This window comes from Drepanopeziza brunnea, assembly GCF_022702325.1.
Source record: "Drepanopeziza brunnea f. sp. 'multigermtubi' strain 214-2 chromosome Unknown ctg2, whole genome shotgun sequence".
In the NCBI taxonomy this organism is placed as follows: Eukaryota; Fungi; Ascomycota; class Leotiomycetes; order Helotiales; family Drepanopezizaceae; genus Drepanopeziza; species Drepanopeziza brunnea.
Genome location: NW_027094065.1, coordinates 2,295,774 through 2,318,430, shown reverse-complemented (window position 1 = coordinate 2,318,430; position 22,657 = coordinate 2,295,774). Strand labels below are relative to the sequence as shown.

Here is a 22,657-nt window from a genome sequence, read left to right as displayed (position 1 = left end):
AGTACAGACTTTCCAGAGACTTTAACAAAAAACTTAATTCGATCTACTACTGTACTACGTAGTACTACGTACTACGTCGCAGGCGTAAGTATTACCCCTCGAGGGTAGGGAAAACAGGGGGTTTAAAGTGGAAACTAAACTTTTAAGGCACCCTCGAGGGGTAATACTTAGGCCTGTACCGTGGTATGTCGATAGCTAATCGTCCTTGCTTGACTTTTTACTTGCGGGATTTGTTACCGAGAGCCCGCAGGTAAAAAGTCAGTGCACTGACGATTAGCTCACCTTTCAGGATAATGCGGTGCTCAACTCGATTCGCCACTGCTCCGCGTTACTGGTTTCTCGTTACTAGTAGCTATGGCTCCAGCACTTGACTATAGCACTTAACTCTGACCGGAGACCAGGACTATAGACTTACCATTCTGGCCTGTCCATAGACTCCACAATCTCGAATGGCTTCAGGAGTGGAAACGATGAGAGAAATTGAGGCGCACTCCCAAACGATCGTGCTGAGTGATTCGCATCTTTGAGTCATCCACTCTACAATCTCGACCGACTTCTGGGACAAAGTACGTAGTTCAAACAGAGGATTTGTCGTTTTTGTGATTGTTGTCCAAATTGACATAATAAGTCATAATTTCTAAGGATGAAATCTATGATATTGCTTAAGACTCCAAATGTGATTTACACCTTGTAAACAGAGGCGCTCATCCCAATCGTAGCTAGTAGCGCAAATCTGCTTTTGTCCCAGCTTCCACCGTAACAGATATCAAAGTTGTCCCCGAACTCCGATTCGTACCAGCCAGCTATGGAAGCTCTCAAGTCCTCCAGTGAAGAAATTACCAAGCAGATTATTGGGCAGTTTGCCAGGTTCTTTAGATCCACTTTGCTCCGCGCCAGATACCACTAACCAAAGAGTCAAATACTGGTTTTGGACTTCAAACCACCTTGGTCCAACAGGTTTTAGAAGTTGAAAACGCTAAGTAAAATTCGTTTTTTAAAATCCCCTATACAAAAATTTCAACTTTCCAACTCCTCCAAAAAGGGACACTTTGACTCTCGAAAAACCAAATTTTAGAATTTATAACACCGTTAAGCTTTCCCACGTAGCTTTTTTGATTAGGTTTCGCGCCGCCTTTCGTTTTTTTCGTAGAATTATTCACAAAATTAATGATAAAAGCTAACTATCGATGTCCAAATCGAATACTTAATTTGCTTTAACTTTAAACGCCTAAAATAAATCAAAGAAGCTCACGGGATAATCATGTCGTAGCTATTGAGAAACAAGCTTAGCTTTATCGAGTCTTCCGCTTCTTCGTCTCAACTTTTAAACTTCGATCACCTTTACAATTGTTTATGCGAAAAAAAGTTTGGTTAAAATCTCGTGACAGAGCGAGGTTTTAAAACCTCGTAACCAAACGAGTGAGATCGAGTTTCTAAATACTGTAAATACTGCAAATACCGGGTTTCAAAACCGAGGTTTTGGCTCCTCGATTGTATCTGGCGTGGACCAAAGTGGCTCTTAGACTGAACCATGGAATATAGGGACCCATAGTGCCGAAAAAGATAGAGAAAACGAGTTAAGATTTCCCGCAAATCCTCAAAGCAATACATTCTTCCAAGCGGTGGAGGTGAGAGAACATCTACGACATTAGGGTTCCAAGTGACACTAGGCTTACTGGCAATGCATTCGGAACGAGATGGGTACATGAAAGCCGCCTGATGCTTGGGGGTTACTCAAATTTGTGTAAGAAGCGATTATCGAAATCCTGATATCGCGAAGGAATGGCTGAAGAAATTGCGAGAAGAAGGGGATCGTGGTTTTGGAATCCTCCCATCGCATATCCTTTTACGATTCTGGCATCCACAGGCATTTTTTGTCATCCGGATGTGGTCGATGGCATGGCCAAGCTCGCGATTTTATGAATTCGCACCCTGCTGAATACTTCATGGGAGCCAGAGTGGCCTATTACATTGCAAACCTGGGCTTCTTGGGTACATTCAAGAGCCACTCAGTCCTTTGAAGGTTGCTGAGGGAGGGGTGACTTGTCATTCGGGGATCTCTTCGTCGGGCATGAGTTCTTCGCTATGGTCCTGCCTCCTGAGACTGAGCCCCAAGCCTCCATAGCGATAAGTGAGCTGGATGAATCGATCAAAGTTGCCCAATGCTGCTGTCCGGATTTCGAAGTCTACAGTTCCAGCCACGCTTTCAGGGGTCCGGCCTGATAGAATCAAGAGTGTAGAAGATGTCGATTCTAGTATGAGAGAGCTGAGAATATGCTGTGGGAGTAGCCAAGAGGCCAATCCCGATACAGGAATAGGGACGAAACCCAATATTCCAACACGGCCTAGGCGAGGAGATAGGCTACTCATCGACTCCATCATGCCCCCGATGGCGCGGCTTCAAGACCCTGGCACTGAAGGAATTCAGCTTGCTCCCATAGTTTGCCGACCGAACTAAGGAGCCATAGCATACGGGGAAGCGTTGCAAGCTTCCGCCGAAATTTCAGAATCTGCGAGCGAGATTTGCGTCAATTGGTTTCAACTATCCCATAAATTCTTCTGTCAATCTTCAGCAAACACGCTTCATTCCTTTGCAAAATTCCAGACTCACGAAGATTCTACATTGATGGTGTTCACCAGTCCCTTCGCAAATGCGCCAGTCAGATTCATAACAATCGCCGTATCCAACCCATCCACGATAGCTCCTCGAGTTCGCCACGGAGAACCCTCATCGCATGTTTTAGAAATCGCCTTGAGTCCGTCCTTTCCCTAGATGCGGTTCTCAGACTTCCCAGAATCTCCTCTGCAAGTACCCGCATCGGCTTGTGATCGCTCCTGGTTGCGGCCTCCAGTCGGGATTGGGTACTGAATAGTCTGAAAAACTAGCGTCGATCGGGGCAGTAAGAGTCGAGGCAGCTTCTTCCAAGACCACCATGAGAAGTACAACGATCTTGGCCGTGAAGAGAGCGGCAAAGAAGCGGCGACGCGAAGTGATTTCAGGCCAAGTCTCGGCATCAACCTCGTGATTCTGGAGTGCCTTGTGAAGCTGCCCTTTCCTTTCTCGTCGTCCAAATCCATTACAATCTCGTCGATCCGGGGGACGCGATAATCACTTTCTTTCGACCGGCCTAAAGTTTGTTGGCTACTAGGCTCTGCGCGGGAGGATATTCTTCTAGTTGCAGAATCTGGTTTCTCGTCGCCAGGCGTCCTTTCAAAACTTGTGGATCTGAAACATCTTCGAATGGCTATTATTTTCCAAGAATATGTTGTCTCTAAGTTTGTTTTCTCTCTTTCCTTCCCGAAACGGCCTTGCGGGCCTTTCCTCGGTGCCCTTCTTGGCGACCGATCTTGTAACACTCGGGAATCAAAGAACGCTTGCGAGGGATCATCGAAAAAGCACTCAATCTACATCCCTTGACCCGTGACGTCTAGAATATTTCCAAAGACTAATTAACAGGGTGATATGGAAAAGCGAGCTTGCTAGGTGCTCGTCGTGTCATTATGTAGCTTCTCGCTTAAGAAGCCCCTTTCCGCACTGGACAGAAAATTGTTTACAAAACAAGCACTGCAGACCAACGCCTATGCCTGCCTGCTACTGGTTGCCACCCTCACAGACACATAACATATATATATATATGTTTTCCAAAAAAATATAAATATATAATCGTCGGTCTCCTTAAATTTTAATTCGAAAGAATTGACCGACTTGCTGTAGCAAGTCGGCACCACCAAGGCGGGACAGAAACGGTATACCACTTATTAAACAATAACTATTAATGCAAAAAAGAAAAAAAAAATCTTTATATGCTAAGAAAATATTGCTTTACAAACGTAAACTAAAATTATAAAGATGTATTCATTTGTGGTAATCTAATATATTAAAATGTAATGAAAAAATAGTCAAAAACTGTCCCAAATAATTCAAATTTACTTGTTTATTACAAATATCTTAACAACCATAACCTTAATTCAAAAAAACGTCACATAGATCGAAAATAAATGATTTAATATATTATATTACTAAAGTTATTAATTATTAAATCAAAGTTGGTAGTGATGCACGTATTGTTTTAATAGGTTTGAATAAAAGTCCGATTTTCGTGTTCCTCGCTCATTCTAGTATATACGCGGCAATTCTAATATATACGCATTACTAAAATCGAAAAGTACACATCAAAAGTACAATTTTTACTACTTTAACTTGACACAATAAAGGAATAATAATTTGTAATTCAGATTCGATTAGTTGATTAATATCAAAATCAATACGTTGCATCTTTTTATACAAAAATAATTACGATATATTAATTGGTTGATTTTCTATTCATTATAAAGAAGCAAATTTTACTGTCCCGCCTTGGTGGTGCCGACTTGCTGCCGACTTGCTACAGCAAGTCGGTCAATTCTTTCGTATTAAATTCAAGGAAACCGACGATTAAATGTAGATATATATATTTTATTTTTTTATTTTTTTTGGTTCATTTTTTTGGTTGCTACAATGCTAGGTATAGTGTAAGGTGAGAGCAGGGTGCACGGACCAATGCTTAGTGCACGGACCTCAGACTTGGCACGCTCCCACTACAACCTCGCCCCCAATTCCTAGTCCCAGAAAATCAAGTCAATCAACCACACAACCTCAGAAGCTTCCTCGTGACCCTCAACTAGTACTATCATCAGATTACTGCTAGCAAATTTAATTTAATTTTTTTTTCATCAAAAGTGTATCATTTACTTCGTCTCTGCTTCGTCCACTTCTTCCGTTTTGGCTAATTCCAGGGCCCATTTGCTCCTCGCTAATATTTTTTCTCCATACGCCCAAAACAAAAACGGGATAAGACCCATCACAGCCGCAACAAGTCCAAGAAGACTACTGGCCCACGAGATGCTGAGTCTGGTGTACATCGGCACAGCGGCAAACGGAAGCCCAGCTCTCACGAACTGCCGTGTAAGGATCGACGCTGCATTTGCCGATGAGGCGAATGATGCATAGTTGTCCACCAAGTAGTTCAGGAGGAAGCTGATCGTCAAGATATATCCCAGCCCGTACGAGATCCCAGACAGGGCGGGTACGATCCAGTGGACTGTGGCGCGCGATGTCCAAGCACTCCACAAGAGGCTCAGCACGATGAATGGTCCAGCAATGCAGGCTAGTGGGAAGCGCTTTGCGCCGTGATGCCTGGTCCAGGCTCTGTCTTGCCGTGAAGCACGCTCGTAGTAGGTCTCGAAGACGTACTGCGCTGGTACAGTTAGGAGCACGCCGATGCCAAAGCTGAGGAGAATGAGACCTTCTTCGCCTGTGTTGAAGTCGTATACGCCTGAAGCCGTCACTTACAAGTTTTAGGCTGAGGATGAGTTGACCAACCTATGAATATTAGAGGATAAGATTGGAGAAATATATAGAAGATCCTATATTGAAATGCGATATATAGGCAAGAAAGGAAGACGAGGGGTTCTCTGCAGAGCATGATCAACGGCCGGATCGGCACCTTAGTTACCATCTCGCCCAGAGCAATCTCTTTGTCCTCAGAGGGCCCACGCGGGATAGACGTGCAATTTTCTTTTCGGATCTCTTTGGCCCGCCAATCTAAAATCACAAGATGATTTGTCTCCGGGATGAGCCAGAGTGCTGCCAAAAAGAAAACGCCGCCATGAGCGAGCCGTATCCAAAACGACAAGCGCCAGTTAAACAGAGCTACCCACTAAACAAGAGAAAGGTTAGCGACATGATTTCAAGAATAGATCATGGAAAAAATAAGAGTGGTAATCTGAGGTTGCATTGAAATGCGAGCGTCGTTAGGCCTTGACCATGACACGCCTGATATAATTGGTCCTAGGACGGACCCAATTTTGGTAGCTATGTTATACCAAAGGAGAGAATAACCTCGCAGTATATCATCTCCATAAATATCCGCACAGATTTTAATATCATTCGTCAGATGAAATATTAACATTCACTTTAGCTGGTCGATCTTTACCCGCTGGCAGTGCTCAGGGACCCCGCAGCAAAAAAGCCGTTCAGCAACCTGAAGACATTGAACGCCGACCAGCTCGGTGCAAGGGCACAGGCCATCATCTAGACAGCAAAGGAGAAGGCGGTCACCAAGGTGACCGGTCTGCTGCCATAATGCTCGCTCAAGGGTGCAAGCACAGTGTTGCCGATGGCGTAACCTACCAAGTAGATAGACACGGCAAGGACTCTGAAGCCGTTACAATCTTCCACCTTAAAGCTCGCGATGGTCGATCTGATTCCCCCGCTTGCGAGAGAAGTTCAGTTCGTGGCACAGATTACGAGGTTGAACGCGACGGCCAGAATGAGTATCTTGCGAGCTTGCGGCCAGTTCTGAGGATCCAAAGACGGGTCGTCGTCTTCCAAGGGAAGGGGATTCTCAGGAACTGGTGAGGGATCTCGGACGCTGTCGGCCTTCTCTATCTCCTCCAGTACGGGCATGTCGTCCTTTTACATTGCCTTGAAATGCGGGTCGATGAAACTGCCAGCTGAGAGAGACCCACCATCTTCATGTCTTTGTCTCTAATTATCTATTATCATGGTGGCGCACGATCCGTTACTTTGACTTTAGCTCATCATCGCTAACTCGGCAAGTGCGCTTCGCAGCGGCGATATAAGGTGGGAGCTAGTGAGGCTCGGGAAAAGCGTAGTAGGAACAGTGACATGCAGCTAGGAATTGCTTGACAATTAAGACAAATAGACGAATAGATGTTGTCCGAAGTCATCTTTGCTCGCAAGTTGCCGTTTCCTCAAGGAACTGCGACTAGACCGACATCCATTTGACCTGGCCGATGATTGGCTACTTAGAACGTCACCACTATTTTGGTATTGACGCAGCCCCCAATTTCTATCAGTCTTCAAGTAGCGTTCGCATAGAATCCCAAATAATACTGAAGAATAAGCTCGGTATTGGTCCGATGCGCGTGAAAAATAAAACACCCCCCCTTTTCCATCTCGCTTACGATCCGAAAAAATATTGTTTACGAAACACGATGAAGCGCGCACAGTCCGATATCTCATCACTATGTTGCACTCAGAACTATGCTTAGTGCTTTTTGGGTTCGGTTTCGCTTTAAAATGCTCTGTATCACAAATTAAACAAATCGCTGGTTGTCAGTAGCAGTCGTAACGTCATGAGCACGTGACGAATTCACCTGGTGGTCGAGAGAAGAAGGAGAGCGTGTGTCGTGACCTCTGGCAATTCCGATTGAAAATAGATGTGTAGATTCTTCATCATGTCGTATTACCGCAAGAGTAATCAGGTCAAATATTGGGGTCCCTTGATATATCAACCTATTTCATCAACGCCGGCCCATTGCAAGCCTGAGTAATTGTGTCACTCAAGGACGTCTAATAGTTCGTATCCGGATCCCAACTAGGGCTGTACTTTCAACCGAGGAACTGATTGAACAGTTACCTCTTTTGGCCTTTCCAACATAGTTCAAGCCACCAACAATTGACCCGACTTACGCCATATTGTCAGAATAACCATAAAGCTCTGAAAGACTTCGAGGATCAACTGGTGGCAAACGCCAGATCAATCAGCAAAGCGCTGAGGTTGTCCGGGAAGTCTTGGCGTAGGACGGAGTAAGAGAAGCAAGCGACGTTGTCGTCTTGAAACGAAGTATGCCGCAGAGGAGGTGGCAAGATTCGGGAAGGGATTGGATAATTTATCAGACTCAGACTGCATAAAAAGGGAATTGTATGGTCTCTCAATTTTGTACTACGACGTTGAGGCCAAGAAAGAAGCTGAGTTTGCTGATGTTGCCTCCGGGCTTTGGGTTGTTCGGGTCAGCAGCGTACCTAATTCCGACGTCAATGAAAACCCCAGGAGCGGTGTATTAATTGGATGTTTGGCGGTGGCACTTCAAGTAATCAAATCAATTCGAAGAAGAGAGTGTGGTGATCCACTCACCCAGCTTTCTGGCACCCATTCTTATCTTTATTTGAGCCTGCCCGGCTCTCCACTCGCATCGACGACAGATATCTTGAATTTATGCCCGCTGAGATACACAGTAGGCTCTTGTATAGAGCGATTATTACTTGACATGAAATTAATCGCGAAGTTTTACCCTGGTGGCACCGCAACGACGGTAGTATATTGTTATTGATTGATTCCTGCCGCACAGCTTCAAAGCAAGAGCGAAAATTATCGATAGTGTATTGGTTTTCGGTGCCCCTGACAGCGGTGAAGTTCTCGAGCTTGGTAAGGATCAAAGAGTTGGCATCGTCGTTGTTGTAGTAGATATCGTTGCGCCCGATAAACGTGTCTTCCTACACCGAGTCAGTTGATGCGCACTTCTTAGAAACGCCAATGTATCTTCAAACTAACCTTGTGAGCGCATATACAGAAGCCAAGCCGGATATCCAATATACGCATCCTCAAAATCTTGAAGAGTAGAAAGTACTTTGAGCGCAGAATTTTCTGGTGGCTAGGGCCTGCGTATAGCAGGAGTCAATGTCTGCCAGCAGCCTCTCTTTGTCCAGATCAGAAGTAAAGTTCAAAACAGGCAGATGAGTACCTCACCGAATAAAGGATAAGGTATATTACAGGGATGTAGATTCCTTGTTAAGGAACGCGTTCAACGAGGTGTCGCGCTCCTTCCAGATCGAAGGTTGGCAAAGCGCGAACAGTGCGGAGAACTTGTCGGAGTACCAGGCAGCCTGCCACTTGAACACACCCGTCAGACTTCCGTGAATACTCTATTTTTCAAATAACGGAACATATTCAAACCATTGCGTTCATGCAGATCATGCAGATCATGCCACGAAAGCTACGATTTGATGCCATCAGATATTGTCAGCTAGCTTGCCATTCAAGTAATGGCTGCTGAAGCTTTCATGATAACTGGCTCCAGAACTGGGGGTATCTACTTAGCTTAAGACATCCCGAGATTAAAGTGATTCTCAGAGGAGAACAAAGAAATGAGGAACCGCCCTATCAGATTTCATTGTCAAAGGTCTTGACTATGGAACCCGGTTCCAGCATCTAGATAGAAACAACTAATAACTTCACCATCCATAAGGCCCATCTTTGTTAATCTGCAGATTAAGAATGAGTGAATTTCAATGAAATTTGGTTTTAATTCACTTTTCTAGACTTTAGATAACGAGAAGTAAAAGCCAGCCTTGATGCTACTTTCATCTTTGTTAGGCTGAGCGCTTCACTGTCAAGAATTGTAGCTACAATTTTCCTTTCCACTGTCTAGACAAGCATTAAAAACCCAGAAAATCTAATATTCACCGTGGTAACTATGTGCTATTCACTGCACTGTCTGTTCCATTCATGGACTTTCGGGATTCACTGGTCGAGCTTAGCCCGAATGGGTCTAGCGTGACTGTCTAGCGTAGTTCTGTTTACATACTCGGTCTTCCGAATTCACGTCGCGAGAAAATATGACTTCTACTTAAAGAGCGCGCACCCCCCGAAGAAGCTGCTCTCACACTCATAATGGCATCTCCCACCTCGCCCTCCTCCTCGCCATTGTACACAATGGACACCTCAAGTTCGATCCTCGTTCTGCTACTCTGCTCGCTGATGGTTATTCAGTTCGGCCGCAACAACTTCTGGGGCCCCGCCATCCTGTGTCTGATCTATCTGATGGGGAGCTCCGTATCACCACGAGAGTGGGGATCTCTGTACCTTGCTCTCATGTTGTAAGTCTATCCCGATACCTGATCTACGCGTCGGTCTGACCTCTCTCTAGCGTCTGGGGATGGGTCGACCACTTCGTGAACAAGTACTACTCTTCCCGATACCAACCTGCACCCATCCAAAAGAACCCAAAGTACACTCCCAACGACGTCTCCGTGGTTGTGCGCACCCTCAAACCACCAGTGGTCTTCCCTCAGTGCCTCAAATTATGGTTGGACAACAACCCACTAGAGATTCTCATCTGCACTACCAAGGATTACCTCCATGAAGTCGAGAACCTTGTCCACGAGACTCTCATCGGCAGAGATGATCGCGCAAAGGTGCGTGTCATTGTTTCGGAGAAGGGAGGCAGAAAACAACTACTGGCAGGAGTCATGGCGGCCGAGGGAAGAATCATTGCAACCTCTGACAACCACATCAAATGGCCTGCGAAGTACCTGATCCATATGTTGCCCTGTTTCGAGGATGACAAAGTTGCTGCCGCCGGTCCTTCGATCAAGGTAGAGATTCCTGCCCACCGCCACGACTCAATCACTCCATGGGAAGTTGCCGCTGTTAAGCTTGCTGCTCGCGGTCCTGGTTCTGGCAAGGCAATGTATGCTGCAGCAAAGTGGTGTGTAAGTATTAGACCTGCCCTAACGCCTCTTTGCGAGGTGCCTTCATTGACTCGAGATCTATAGTGGATCCTGGCAGGAACTACAGGTGTTTATCGAGCTTCCGTCCTCCAAACTCCCGAGTTTGCTCAAGAATATCTCAATGATTACTGGTGCGGTGTCAATCTCGATGTTGGCGAAGATACCTTCATATCCCGATGTAAGTAGCTGCAGAGGTGTGCTGAGATTCCCTGGGGGCATGTATGCTAACATCGTCGATTCAGGGATCCTCAAGCAAGATCTGACCATCGCTATCCAATGGATGAACGAGACCGATGTCACCCGTACCGTCAAGCGCACCGGCTCCGATTTCTGGCAGCAGCTTCTCCGATGGGAGAGAAGCACCCTCCAGTCCTTCTGCCGTACCATCCTGCACGTCCCGCAGTTCCAGAAGTAAGTGTTCTCTCAACGTCAAACTCCCATTCTGGGTTGGGGCTCCCTTTGAAAAGAAGCTAACCTCTGCGTAGTCACTTCCTCGTCAAGTTCCGCACATACGAGCGCGTCCTCAAATTCCCACTGACCCTCTTCCACCTCATCGCCTGGCCATTCTCCCTCTACCAGCACGCCTGGGCAACCCTGCTCCTCCTCGCCTACTACGTCTTCTACAAGGTCCGCGACTACCAGGCCTTCGTTGCGAGCCACCCACACATGCGCAAGCACGCCCTGGCCGCTGTCCTCATGGACTTCTCGCCTCTGGTCGTTGGTGGCTGGGCTTTGGCGACTCTTTCCGATAACAGCTGGGACGTCGGCGATGGCAGAGCACGCGTTGCGGCCGGTGAGGTTGTTGCCAAGTAACGCGAGACTGCTCGGTTTGGAAACGGCTTTCTATTTTCCACGGGATCGGGGATCGGAGGATTGCGATTTGGCCACTACTGTTTGTAGCTAGGCAGACTTCCTTTTAGAGAATCAGACAAATGATTTCACGAGACTGCAAAATCGATTTCTGAAGAAGAGAGAAGGGGAAAAAGTGACTTCCGACTGACCTCAACTTCAACTAACAGATCACCGCTAGCAAATCAACCCCTCCATTTTTTTTCAGCTGCTGCGAACCATGCAAACTATTTCACGGAAGAGAGGAGGATGGATGTCGGACCCTTCCCCTCCACCCTCTAAAAGAAAAAGCTGACCTGAGAAGCGCAACACACAGCTATGAGTAGTCAGTCAATCAACAAACGAAGAGAATCAGACAGAACCAGACAGAACACGATCGAGTTTTCTCCTTTAATTTTTGTCCACTTTCAATTCATCGACAGAGAATATCGAGATGCCAGGCTTATTTTAAAGAGGTGAGAGTGTATTTTCCAGCTACGTGACGGCGGCCGGACCAGGGGAGGGCTATTGGTCCACGGGATCGTATGATGATGATTTCACCGGGACGGTTTTTTTTTTTTCGTTCAGCTGATCGAATGGAAGATTCGAATTCAGGCTACGACATTAGCATTCCGCTTTCACATGCCGTGGATACCCGTCCTGATGGATTCGTCAGGGAGAGGACTTCAGCTTCGGCTTCGGCTTTGGCCTAGAGGGATGGTGAGATTGCGGTTCCTTTCATCAAAGAACGTCGGATAATCATATCAGGGGGGGTCTCGAGCTTGCTAGGAGGACGAGAAAGAAGAGGGAGGGAGAGAGAGAGTACATAGGGGTGACGAACGTGTGTGGATCTGGCCTTGGTGTCCTACGCGGGATCTCTCGGCTCTCACTCACCTTCCGGCATATATATCTGGGACCGACAGACGGATCGATAGAAATCCGTTGGCAGAACCTGGATCTTCCCGTTTTCCATTGTGCCTTGAGCAACTTGGGATGCTTGAGCGGCTTTCTCGACCATGCGAAGGTGTGGGTGTTTCACAGCAGCAAGATGATCGGGTCTTCGCGGCTGGCTACCTTCTCGGCTCACAATACCGACTGACACGTATGCAAGAGGTTTTTGCGGACGGATGGATGGGGGTCCTGTTTGGGCTGTACCTGTAGAGGAAAGTCAGGCAACCGGTTGCAAGACCTCCAACCACCCGGATTCTCATGTCGCTTGTCACGGGATCATCCCCTCCCTCACTTACATCTCTGGTGTCGAGATCAGACAATGCAGCGGAAATACGCGGAGGGTCCGGCTGAAGGAGCTACTCTGCCCCTCCCACGGGTCCGAGTCCCGGTCCTTCCCGAATGGGAACTCACCGACTGGGGCCGACTGGTTTCCGCAGCGCTAGAAGAAGGAGAAGAACAAGACGGATTCGAGAGCATGGGGCACTACAAAGAGGTGCGCGGAAATGTCGGCGAGCTTGTCAAGCAGATGCTAGGTCTCCTCCGTATGTATGACCGGCCAGCAGAGATGGTCTCGCTGCGGCACAACTTCGGCGAGCGTACCGACCGGCAGGTGGAGCTTGGGAGACCCGAGGTAACGAGTGGACTAGATGTTAGTTGTCTTTGTGACTCTGGCCGATCAGCGACTTATGCCATGGTGGGAGACATCTATCTCACAGACGCTTGGTCACGCGGGACACTCCTACATACTATAGCGGCGGTCTCTCCGCGCGAGCCGGCCGAGACAGGATTTTAATAGGTAGTCGAGGACGATCTACCATCAGAGTTCGATTATGATTACGATTACGATTACAGACGACTCCATCGGGCCACTGGCGATCTCTTCCGGGTATCCCGGTAATTGATTATCCGAGATGTATGATGTACGATGTCAGCATTGCGGCGAGAAGAGACATATAGATAGATTGACAGATGGATAGATGGATGAATAGATGAACGCCTCCCATCGTCTTGCCTCTTCACGTAACGTGACAAAGTACCGTGCCGTCCGGGCCGTCACCAGCTTTGCTGAACTCGGCCATCAACTCGCCGGCGGCGGGAGCCAAGCGGTCGATAAGCGCGAGAGATTCACTCGTCCACAGTCACATCCTTCGGGCGAAACGGCAACTTCGGCTATGGGATCATGATGCTGGAATCAGGCGACCGCAGCCATAGCGTTGCCAGAGTGCAGAGCGCCACGTCCTTCCAAAGCGTTTACGAAAGCAGAGAAGGGCCCATCCGTCTCCCCTACGCTGTCTTGGATGAAGTTCGGCTTATGAGGCCAATACATGTTGGGATCTATTTGCCCGTTTTCAACTCTGCATGCCAATCCACATTCGTAAATGCGGGAAAGAGAAGTTCCTGGAGCTCAACAGTCTCTCTTCATCGTGGGCTTTTTCTCGGTGTGGAATCAGAAGTGAAAAGGGGCTCGGCGAGATGAGACCTGTCGGGGTTGAAAAGAACAGGAAGGGAAGATGGATACGCTGCTGCCTTCATGTATACGAGGACTCTCTGTCCAGCGCGATCCGACTCAAACGAGATCTCTGTTATGAATTTGACTCGTGAAGTCGCATACGTATCCAGATATAGGGTACTGCTACGACCGTATCACGGCTTCCTTGCACCATCCCCCACACGTCTGATCTCTCTCATCCTAGACATCAAAAAGAAAAACCAAGCAAGCTAGCTGATCATTCAACTTCATCCTTCCCAGGATGGAAAGGGTCGGTATTAGGTCAGCCAAGCCTTCAGACGATCAAGAGATGGAAATTTTTCGCCACATCTTGATGCAACACGATCGCCTCGGATCCCGAGACAGTCGGATCAGCTCAGTATAATATCCTGACTTCCTGATCTGACCCTGAGCCTGAGCCTGTGAGGATGCTATTCAAGACGAGACGGACTGCTAACAACAGCATTGTGAAACCGCCGCCGAAGTCTTAGGCGCGCAACCATCCGTGCGCAGCAAAGCTCGATGTGAAACCCTTTCGCTCGTTCATGCATGCTTGAGTCTACCGAGACTGGAAAGAGCAAGCTACCTAGCTCAAGAATGGTGGTGATTACGGAACTCGCACTCGAACTGTATAGTAGCGGGTATCATCATTCGCTACGAGCTCTACCGTACGCTCTTTCCGGTACGCCGGTACGGCGATCTGATGCCGATTTCACAGGACCACTCTTCTGATCACCTGACCAGGGTGGTTCGAAAGCGGTTTCTGTGTATCTGTTGTCCATATTCAAATTTGGCGATACACAATCGGTCTGTGAATTCTGACCTGACAAATGAACTCGCCGCTATATTGTGTAGAGAATGTCTTGTCCCTTTAGCATCCTTTCAATCATTATTTAGTTGGCTCGGTGCCGTGAAGATAAAATATTATGTTGTTAGCTATTTAGCAAAAGGCTTTGCTATTCCATTAGCAGCGATCAAAGACCCGAGGCTATCTGAAAGAGAGCTTTTCCCTAACGTGGTTTTGACTCTCGATTAAATAACATTTTATATATAGTTCTTTGATTTACCACGTCGTCGCACCTTATAAGAGGCCCTAAGGTCCAAGCGTTGCGTTTTAGATACCCGCCCGACGTTAATAAAAAAGGTAACAACAACAACTTTTCATTTTCTACTACGTCGCAGGCGTAAGTATTACCCCTCGAGGGTACGGAAAACAGGGGTTTTAAAGTGGAAACTAGACTTTGGAGGCACCCTCGAGGGGTAATACTTAGGCCTGTACCGTGGTATGTGCAATCGCTTCCCCGCCCTCCGAGCTAACTCTGATCTTAACCAAGTCCTGACCTTACCTAGCCGATCGTTAAATAAACCTGAAGTGAACGATCCACGAGCCGAGCCTTAACGCTGCAGTTCAAGCCCAGGCACACGATCAGATGATGCGTAAAGTCTCTTTCCACTCTCTGAGCATTCTGCTGACGGGATGAATAAGCTACAAATCAAAGCCAGCCTGTGCTACAGGATACTTGCTCTAGCAATGAAGTCTCTGTACGGAACCGGCTTCCAGGCAGACTTGGAGGCAGACAACCAGCAGGCCGCCAACCAAGCGGACAAAGAGTTTTCTTGTACGCCAGGATCGTTGGGCACTTCCTAGCCCGCGGTTGTCATCGCAGACTTCGTAATCATCTTGTTGTCGGAATTTGTATGGTCAATACAGCATGATATATTAAACAGGTCATGTGACTACGCGTTCTCGGGCGATTGATAAAGTAGGCAGGCTGGCAGGCTGAAGCCACTGCGTGCACGGTAAACCTATCAAACTATACCAGCGACACCATATAGTCAGTAAATGCCTGGAACACGATAAGTTTGGATCTTAACGGACAGGGAGCTAGTTGTAACCCGGATCACCGCTCCTAAACACTACGTCGAAACCCAATCAGCAAGGCCATCTCGCAATATCCCGCACCGTCGAGTGATATCGGATGCCTCGAACATATCCACAGCCCTCAGTGCCATGTCCGTCGATCCGTCGGCATATAGGGAGCGAAGCGGTAGTGCTTTAGAGACGAATCCGGCTCCTCTCGAGTTCGCACGGATACTGTGGTCCTCAGGATCAGGGAAAAAGCGCAAGATGACCATCAACCTAGCTCTTTTCTTTCATTGCTCAGCTTGCCTTTGAGGACTTTTCGATCGCATCTTCGTATCCTCCATTGTCGTAGGAACTTGGGAGGCGTTTGACGAAGGGAAGGTGCAAGGGAGACCTGGCTACCAGTCGCCCGAACCCCGTACATACATATATAAGAATCCGTTTACTTTCTACAGCTGATATATTCTCAATGGTCAAACATTTATTTACCGTGCATGCATATATGTATGCACAAATGCATTTGCTGAGACTGAACTGACTGACTGGAAATGAATCAGTTAGCTAGTTAGTTGCTTTGGGAGAGCGGAGAGATGATCTTGTTGGGTGGTTTTTTTTTTCTTTTCTTTTTTATAGTCTAGGAGAGTGAGAGTGAGAGTGAGAGTGAGAGTGAGAGTGAGAGTGAGAGTGAGAGTGACGTCCGCTTGGTACTATGTTGACATACTACCGGTATGATGATATTGATATTGACATTTCCCTCGCTTCTTCTCGGCAAAAGGGTTTGAACATGTTTGATATGTGGGCCGGGGAGGGCGGGTAGGTACTTATTTATAAAGGGGGATCGCGCTGAGAAAAGGACATCATTCTGTTCCATTTGTGCGTGTTGAACGAACCACAGCATAAGCAAGCGCTGGGCGGACTTCCTTGGCTGTAAGCTTGTCTACGGAGGAAGCTTCTCTCTTTTGAGATATCTGTTATTGTGCTAGCAGTTTCATGGGTATATACCGTGTGTGAACGAGGAGGGGCTCTTCTCAGATCTCATCTCGTGGGCAAGGGGCTAGGAAGTGCATACAGACAGACGAAAGGCTAAAGCGTGATACAACCACGCAGATCTCCGCATCGCAGAATGGTCATGTCATTGAATTGAAAGCTGGACACTAACTCCATCTCGATTACTGTGTAAAACAAAAATGAGGAGATATACAGGTACAGATTTTGATCAGCGCGATACATGTGACTCGGCTGCAGCGCTTCTTCCCCGCGTCAAAAGTAGCTTCAAGCGCGTCTCCCTTGCTTCCCCTACAACCTCGAAACATAAAGAGGCGTTCGCTCTCCAGTCTTCTATCCAAATCTATTGCCATCTCTAGATCCCGTGTCGACGACCCTTCTCGATTGCAGCCATAGCTGTCTCATCAAGGGGGCAAAAATCCAATCGTCGCCAGTCTCTCCAAGAAATGTACCCAAACCGAAACTCCCCAAACATTCCCACGGCCATCATTCCCATTTTTCCGAATCATGGATTTTTTTTCTTCGGAGGTATGTACGGTTTCTGGCCGTCCCACGGATTCACGCGTAGTTCCTCTATCATAGCTAGGACCGCGGCGTTCTCAGCTTCCTCCTCGTCCCTCTTCTTCTGGTCCTCCTCCTCCCGCTTCTTCCGGATTTCGTCATTCATTCTGGTAGACTCGCCATCATCGGGTATCTCTATGCTCACGTCTCGATCAGGTGGCTGGAGAAAGCCCTTCGCGTCAGCCTCTACAATGGCCTCGAAGAACTTCCTGCTCATGATCTCGTATCCCGCCCTACTTGGGTGCATGTGGTCCCAGGCCAGATTCTCAATATGGACGCCGTCGGCATCGCCCATCTCGACCAGGACCACAGGCTTTCCCTCGCGCTTCAGGACCTGGAACACCCTCCTCAACTGGGTGTTACAGGTACCCACCCGATCTTGCCCACCCCATTTCTTTGTCTCCGTCGTCGGCATCAGCGTACCCATTACCAGCGTTGCTCTGGGTGACGCCTCGAAGACGTGCTCCGCAACCGCGTAGTAGCGTTTATACAGTTCCGGCAGGCTCGCATTCTGGAAATTGTCGTTCGACCCGGCATACAGGATGACGATGTTCGGCTTGTACAGAGGAAGGGATTTGGCCGCATGACCGTATATCTGATCCAATCGCACTCCCGGATATGCCTCGACGTCGTTGTCTACTATGTTCCCAGTTCGGGCGGCGCCCACAAAGTTCACCGGGTTTCCTGCACGCACCAGTCGCTGCCGAAGGGTTCTCCGCCATCCCGTCTGATCGAAGCTCTCTGCGCCGAAGACGGTCGAGGCCCCGAGGCCCATGATCCGGAGCGGGATACCGTTCGCCAGGGGCGCTTCGAAGCCCGGTCGTTTGTAGCCGGTGTATTTCGTGGGGGCTTCCCATGGTTCCGACCATGGGCTCTCGTGGAACTGGAACAAGGAGAAGACTGCTCTTTCACTTTAGCAGCTGTGCGATGCGATGCGATGCGATGGGTGGTGGAGAGCGACGCGGATGAGTATCCGTACTGCATCTTGACTTACGTAGAACAGTGGACAGGACCAGGAAGAGAAAGCTGCTGGCCCTCAGGACAAAGGCGGGCGGGTTCAGTATCATGATGGCGGTTGGCTTACGGAACAAGTGTGGAAATCGTTCCCATCTTAGGCGGAAGAAAAGCGGTTCGAAGCTGGCGCCACAGGCAAAATTGATGCTGCGCCGCTAAGACCCCCCGAGGGCCGAGACCCCTATCTCATTTCGTATGTAGTAGTTAGTAAATCAGCAACGATCGGCAGCCACCCCAGATTTCGGGACGGATACGAACGTCTAATATTACTATGTACGGAACCACTACTAGTACTAGTACTGGTACCAGTACTGTAAGTACCTAGTACTGTACAGTATTATTCTACGTACAGTAGCGGGGGCCGCATATCTGCAGCGCGGGCATCTGCACTGCAGCTCATCAGCCCTACCAGCTTCGGGAGTCGGGTCATGCCTGCTAGAGAGAGGTTGACTAATTCAAGAGCGTACGGAGTATATTTGGACACGGCCGTGTTTGAGTCAAGGAGAAAACTGATGTTACAGCCAGCAAGCATCGATCCGCAAACTTCTGCTATACATACAACTTCAAATTAAAATGTAATAAACTTCTGCTAGCCGCTATAAGCCCCTATATTGACCTTCGGAATCGGCCGAATCGGTCTCCAAACCAAGACTTGGCTGCCATCTCGCTTACTTCATCCAGGTCGCGAGGTCGCCCCCTTTTTTCTTTGTCAAGCAGCGATCTGATCACGTGCAGGTCACGCATCGCCTTGTGCTTGGCACGGTAAATCTTGTCGCGAGCGGAAGAAGCTTGCACCACAGCAGAAAAGAGCCATCAGCATGAATTACCGGGCACTTCTCGGTGTCGATTTTTCCAACAGGGGGACCGACGATGCCACCTCCCCCGAAATAGAAATCCAGGTCATTGTGGAAAATGCTGTACGTACCTATGCTTGTGCGCGGTACAGACGCCAGATGAGTTGGGCGAGTGGCGAGCCGAGCCGTAGGACACTTCATCTGAGTACCTATCTTATATTTTTCTCTTGAAGTGAGTGGAAGGTGGAGCAAGAGAGGAAGAGAAACCTCACCCCCTCTGTACGCTCAGGGTTGTACGGACATTGGTTGACGTGTGACAGCTCCATGTTCCAGCAATGGGATCTACCCAAATATCAGCTATGTGGAGAAGGGGGTCGACTTTGAGAGCAAGACGAATAGAGGAGGAAGATCAAGCGGTTGAGAAGGATCACTTGGACTTCCATCGGCTAATGAATCCAGGTTTCACTCGTAACGACGGTTGATATGAGCGAGCAAGCAGCATAAACCAGCCCGGCTCCTGTTCCATTTCGGTCAAGAGCGCAAATGCGCCCCCGCCTTCCCCCATTTTATATGAGATAGCCGCCCAATATACAAGTCATTACCACGTATCATCTACCGCTCCGCTCCATTCGACTTACACTCTTAGATATTTGGCGGGGAATGTCCAGAGTCCCCGCTTATGCCATCTGGGACTCCCTCGCCTTTGCCTTCTCGCTGGCACCCTTGAACATGGTCGACAGGTCGCCGACTGGAAGCTGGATGGGGAAGTCCAGAGTGGCGAGCATGATAGCGAATAGCAGGTACCAACCCGCCACACAAGTGACGAACAGGCATGCGCCAGCCGCGATCTCCAACCTGCCAGCGAGGGCGGCCTTCGACGGATCCGCCTGGGCAATGCTGTTGGCGAGTTGCCAGTAGGTACCTGCGAGCAGTGGATATGCCAATGTGAGCGTGAAGAACATGACGACGAAGATGAAGTTGGTGCGCAGCGCGCAGACGAGGTAGATGAAGCAGAGGACGCCCATGGAGACGAGGAGGAAGGCGTAGGACGCGGTGAATCCGACCGTCTGGAGGCCGGCGGCTGGGTTGGTGGGATCGGGCGAGAATGCTGCATAGGCGCCGTAGAATGGTTGCAGCGTTGCTGCGAAGGAGAGCCAGAAGGCCCCGAAGGACATGAAGACGACGAACGGGAAGGTGTTGCCGAGAATGAATTCTAGGATCCCGCCGACGAGCATGAGGACACCCCCAAAGAAGTAGTAAGCGCCGCTGAGACGATCAGTAAGAGTGGGAAAGAAGAAGAAGAAGAAGAAGAAGTTTGAATGTTACTTACGTTGTTGCGGCACCGCTGCCGCCTGCACCCCTCCAGCCCATAAGAGCTGCTGACAGAGGAGATAGGCATATCAGGAAACCGATCAATGCGCTAAGCAGCCGTCATTATCGGCAAAATTTGGTCGGTAGTAGACGAGGTACTCACACTGGTGTTGGATTGCCAAATGTCTTCCGCAGATCACCCTTGACAGCATTTTGAGGCGAGAGATAAATCTTCTCGAACAGCTCAGCAGAGATGGAGATACTTCCCGCCGTCCCGATTCTATGCAGTGCGTCTCCCTGACTCATATTAGTGTCGTTCAGGTGGCTGGCACCCGCTCCGTTTTTTCCATTCTGGTAGCCAGTGTTGGAGCCGTAGTCCTTTTCGATCGGATCGCCGTTGACGCTAGCACGCGCCTGAGCGTTGTCGTATTCTGTTGCCATCTTGATTGAGAATTACGGGAATGCTATCTGAACTTTTGGAAAGGCGGCGAGGAGATCAGATCCCAGGTGCAGTCGATATGGGAAACGGTGATTGATGCCAACAACTAATCGGGGAGCTCAAGGGCCTATGTATACTCGTCAAAGCACCACACTTACCTCCACACCTCCGCACTTTCGGCTCCCCGGATCTGGGAAAGGCAGTTTTTAGTTAATCGGAGATCTGATGACCTTAGCAGTAGGATGGAGTTACCACAGCATCCCTGATCTCAAGCCGTCTCGAATGGTGCGGGCGGCGGGGAAACTCGAGGCCAGTGCGGACTTTGAGTGATTCTCGGAAACTCTCTACCCTCGGCTCCGGTTGATTGGATTTAATTGCCTTTTGCTACTTAAGGGCCAAAAGTTGCGACGTCAAGTCCCACTCGTATATCCTTCCAGTTCGACTCTCTCTCGGTAAGTTACCAGAAAGGCGTTTCCCAGCTATACAATACCCTCGACATCCGAAGTATTACGTTGGCATTCGCGTTCAAAATGTGCGCTTGTGCTCAACTACCATATCATGATCGAAAAGGACTTGTCACTTCAACCTACATCGACAATCTGGTCGACTAAGCTTACTACAATTGCACCGTGTCGATGGTACAATCAATCAATCAATGACTCGCCTCGGTATAGAAGAACGGAATTCGCGGGCCAGTTTCTGATCAGCTGCTGCACGGTACGATACGATACGCTTCTGAAGTTTGTCGCTGCATACATACGGAGATACATACCGATCGATGGGCGAAGGTTTTGCGGCCATGGCTCGGGATCTGGATCTGCTAGCCGAGAATGCGGGGGAAGCTACTTAAGAAAAGCCATGACAAGGCCATGGCGGGTGCGGCACTGGGGGCTTTCCGACAAGAATCAACCATTGAATTGTTTTGCTTACAGAAGTAGAGAGATATACCCGAGAGCGCGAGGTCTAGTTGTAGTTGTAGCATAGTGTATTGTATTGAGATTGCAAACCGGTTTTGCTTTTGGCGCAGCGCGTACATGGGCAGATCTTGCATCTGGTCTATCAAGTCGGAGGAGAAAACCTCATGATATGTACATATTTGATATGCTATCACCACTCTTCCATATCTATATTACATCAAGCGGTCTTTTCCGGAAAGCCCGGACGCTGTTGCGAAGCAGAAGGTATAGCGGAGTCCGTGCGAACCACACTTTCGCCGCTCGCGCGAAGAACATCTCAAATCGAGGAAAATGGCGCACAAGGAAGAATACCGAGTAGAAGACACCACCTGGTTTTCAATGCTTCAACCACACCAGTTTGCAACTGCTTGATTCTGTCAGACCACTCCGCTGCACTAACCAACCCATCTACCCATCTGATACAGCCGGCCAGCTTACCTACCTACCTACCTACCTACGAATCAAGGACGCTTCGTATTCAGGCTAGACATCTTCTCACCGGCGCGGTAGATGAGGGCCTTTTTTTTTCTTTTCGTATCTGGAATGAGAGATGTTGGATGCTGGGTTTTGATTTGTGATGGTTGTGTCTGGAGGGGGTGGAGATGGGAGAGGAAATGAGGTTGGTAGGGAGGAGAGAGGAGGGGAGAGGAGGAGGGAGGAGGAGAGGAGGGGAGAGGAGAGAGGAGGGGAGAGGAAGGGAGAGGAGAAGCGATGCGATTGATTGATGTATATATAATGGGAAGGGAAGGGAAAGTAAGGGAAGGGAAAGTAAAGCAGAAGAGAAGAGAACAAGAAGAGAAGAGATGAGAAGAGAAGCATCTGCATCTGCATCTGGATTGGGTTGTAGAAGATCCTAACAAGCAAGCAAGCAAGCAAGCAAACTACCCCAAGAAGCGTCTCTCGTAAGGAAAATACGGAAGCAAAAAAAATGAGGAATCGCATGGGCTGTTTGCATTATGTTACCGATGATACCGAGTGAGTGAGTGAGTGAGTGAGTGAGCGGGTGGGTGATGGACTCGAAAGGAACCAAGGAAATCGAGTATGGTGAGCGCTTGGATACCCCGTAAGGAAGCTTGATCGATGATGGGATGGGATGGGATGGGATGGGATAGAGCCGAGCTCCAGGCTGGTTGATGTTTGGGAGGGTG

General features: G+C 48.6%; 5 protein-coding genes across 5 annotated transcripts; 2 read left to right on the top strand and 3 right to left on the bottom strand.

Moving 5' to 3' along the window:
* Positions 1-4,728: 4,728 nt before the first annotated feature.
* L3040_001814 (uncharacterized protein) lies at positions 4,729-5,498 on the bottom strand (the record flags this gene model as incomplete). The annotated part of the gene is made up of 3 exons (XM_066156905.1): positions 4,729-5,232; positions 5,333-5,362; positions 5,496-5,498. 3 exons carry the CDS (start codon positions 5,496-5,498, stop codon positions 4,729-4,731), a joined length of 537 nt encoding a protein of 178 aa, XP_066012911.1.
* Positions 5,499-9,458: 3,960 nt separating this feature from the next.
* On the top strand, positions 9,459-11,110 carry L3040_001813 (uncharacterized protein; the record flags this gene model as incomplete). Its single annotated transcript, XM_007294483.2, has 5 exons — positions 9,459-9,664; positions 9,715-10,279; positions 10,343-10,475; positions 10,540-10,708; positions 10,783-11,110. The coding sequence occupies 5 exons, from the start codon at positions 9,459-9,461 to the stop codon at positions 11,108-11,110; spliced, it is 1,401 nt and encodes a 466-aa protein (XP_007294545.2).
* Positions 11,111-12,395: 1,285 nt separating this feature from the next.
* On the top strand, positions 12,396-12,869 carry L3040_001812 (uncharacterized protein; the record flags this gene model as incomplete). Its single annotated transcript, XM_066156904.1, has 1 exon — positions 12,396-12,869. One exon carries the CDS (start codon positions 12,396-12,398, stop codon positions 12,867-12,869), a length of 474 nt encoding a protein of 157 aa, XP_066012910.1.
* A 4,070-nt stretch (positions 12,870-16,939) lies between these two features.
* Positions 16,940-18,062, bottom strand: L3040_001811 (uncharacterized protein; the record flags this gene model as incomplete). Its single annotated transcript, XM_007294482.2, has 2 exons — positions 16,940-17,895; positions 17,990-18,062. 2 exons carry the CDS (start codon positions 18,060-18,062, stop codon positions 16,940-16,942), a joined length of 1,029 nt encoding a protein of 342 aa, XP_007294544.2.
* Positions 18,063-19,480: 1,418 nt separating this feature from the next.
* Positions 19,481-20,555, bottom strand: L3040_001810 (uncharacterized protein; the record flags this gene model as incomplete). Its single annotated transcript, XM_007294481.1, has 3 exons — positions 19,481-20,069; positions 20,134-20,223; positions 20,278-20,555. The coding sequence occupies 3 exons, from the start codon at positions 20,553-20,555 to the stop codon at positions 19,481-19,483; spliced, it is 957 nt and encodes a 318-aa protein (XP_007294543.1).
* Between the last annotated feature and the right edge of the window lie 2,102 nt (positions 20,556-22,657).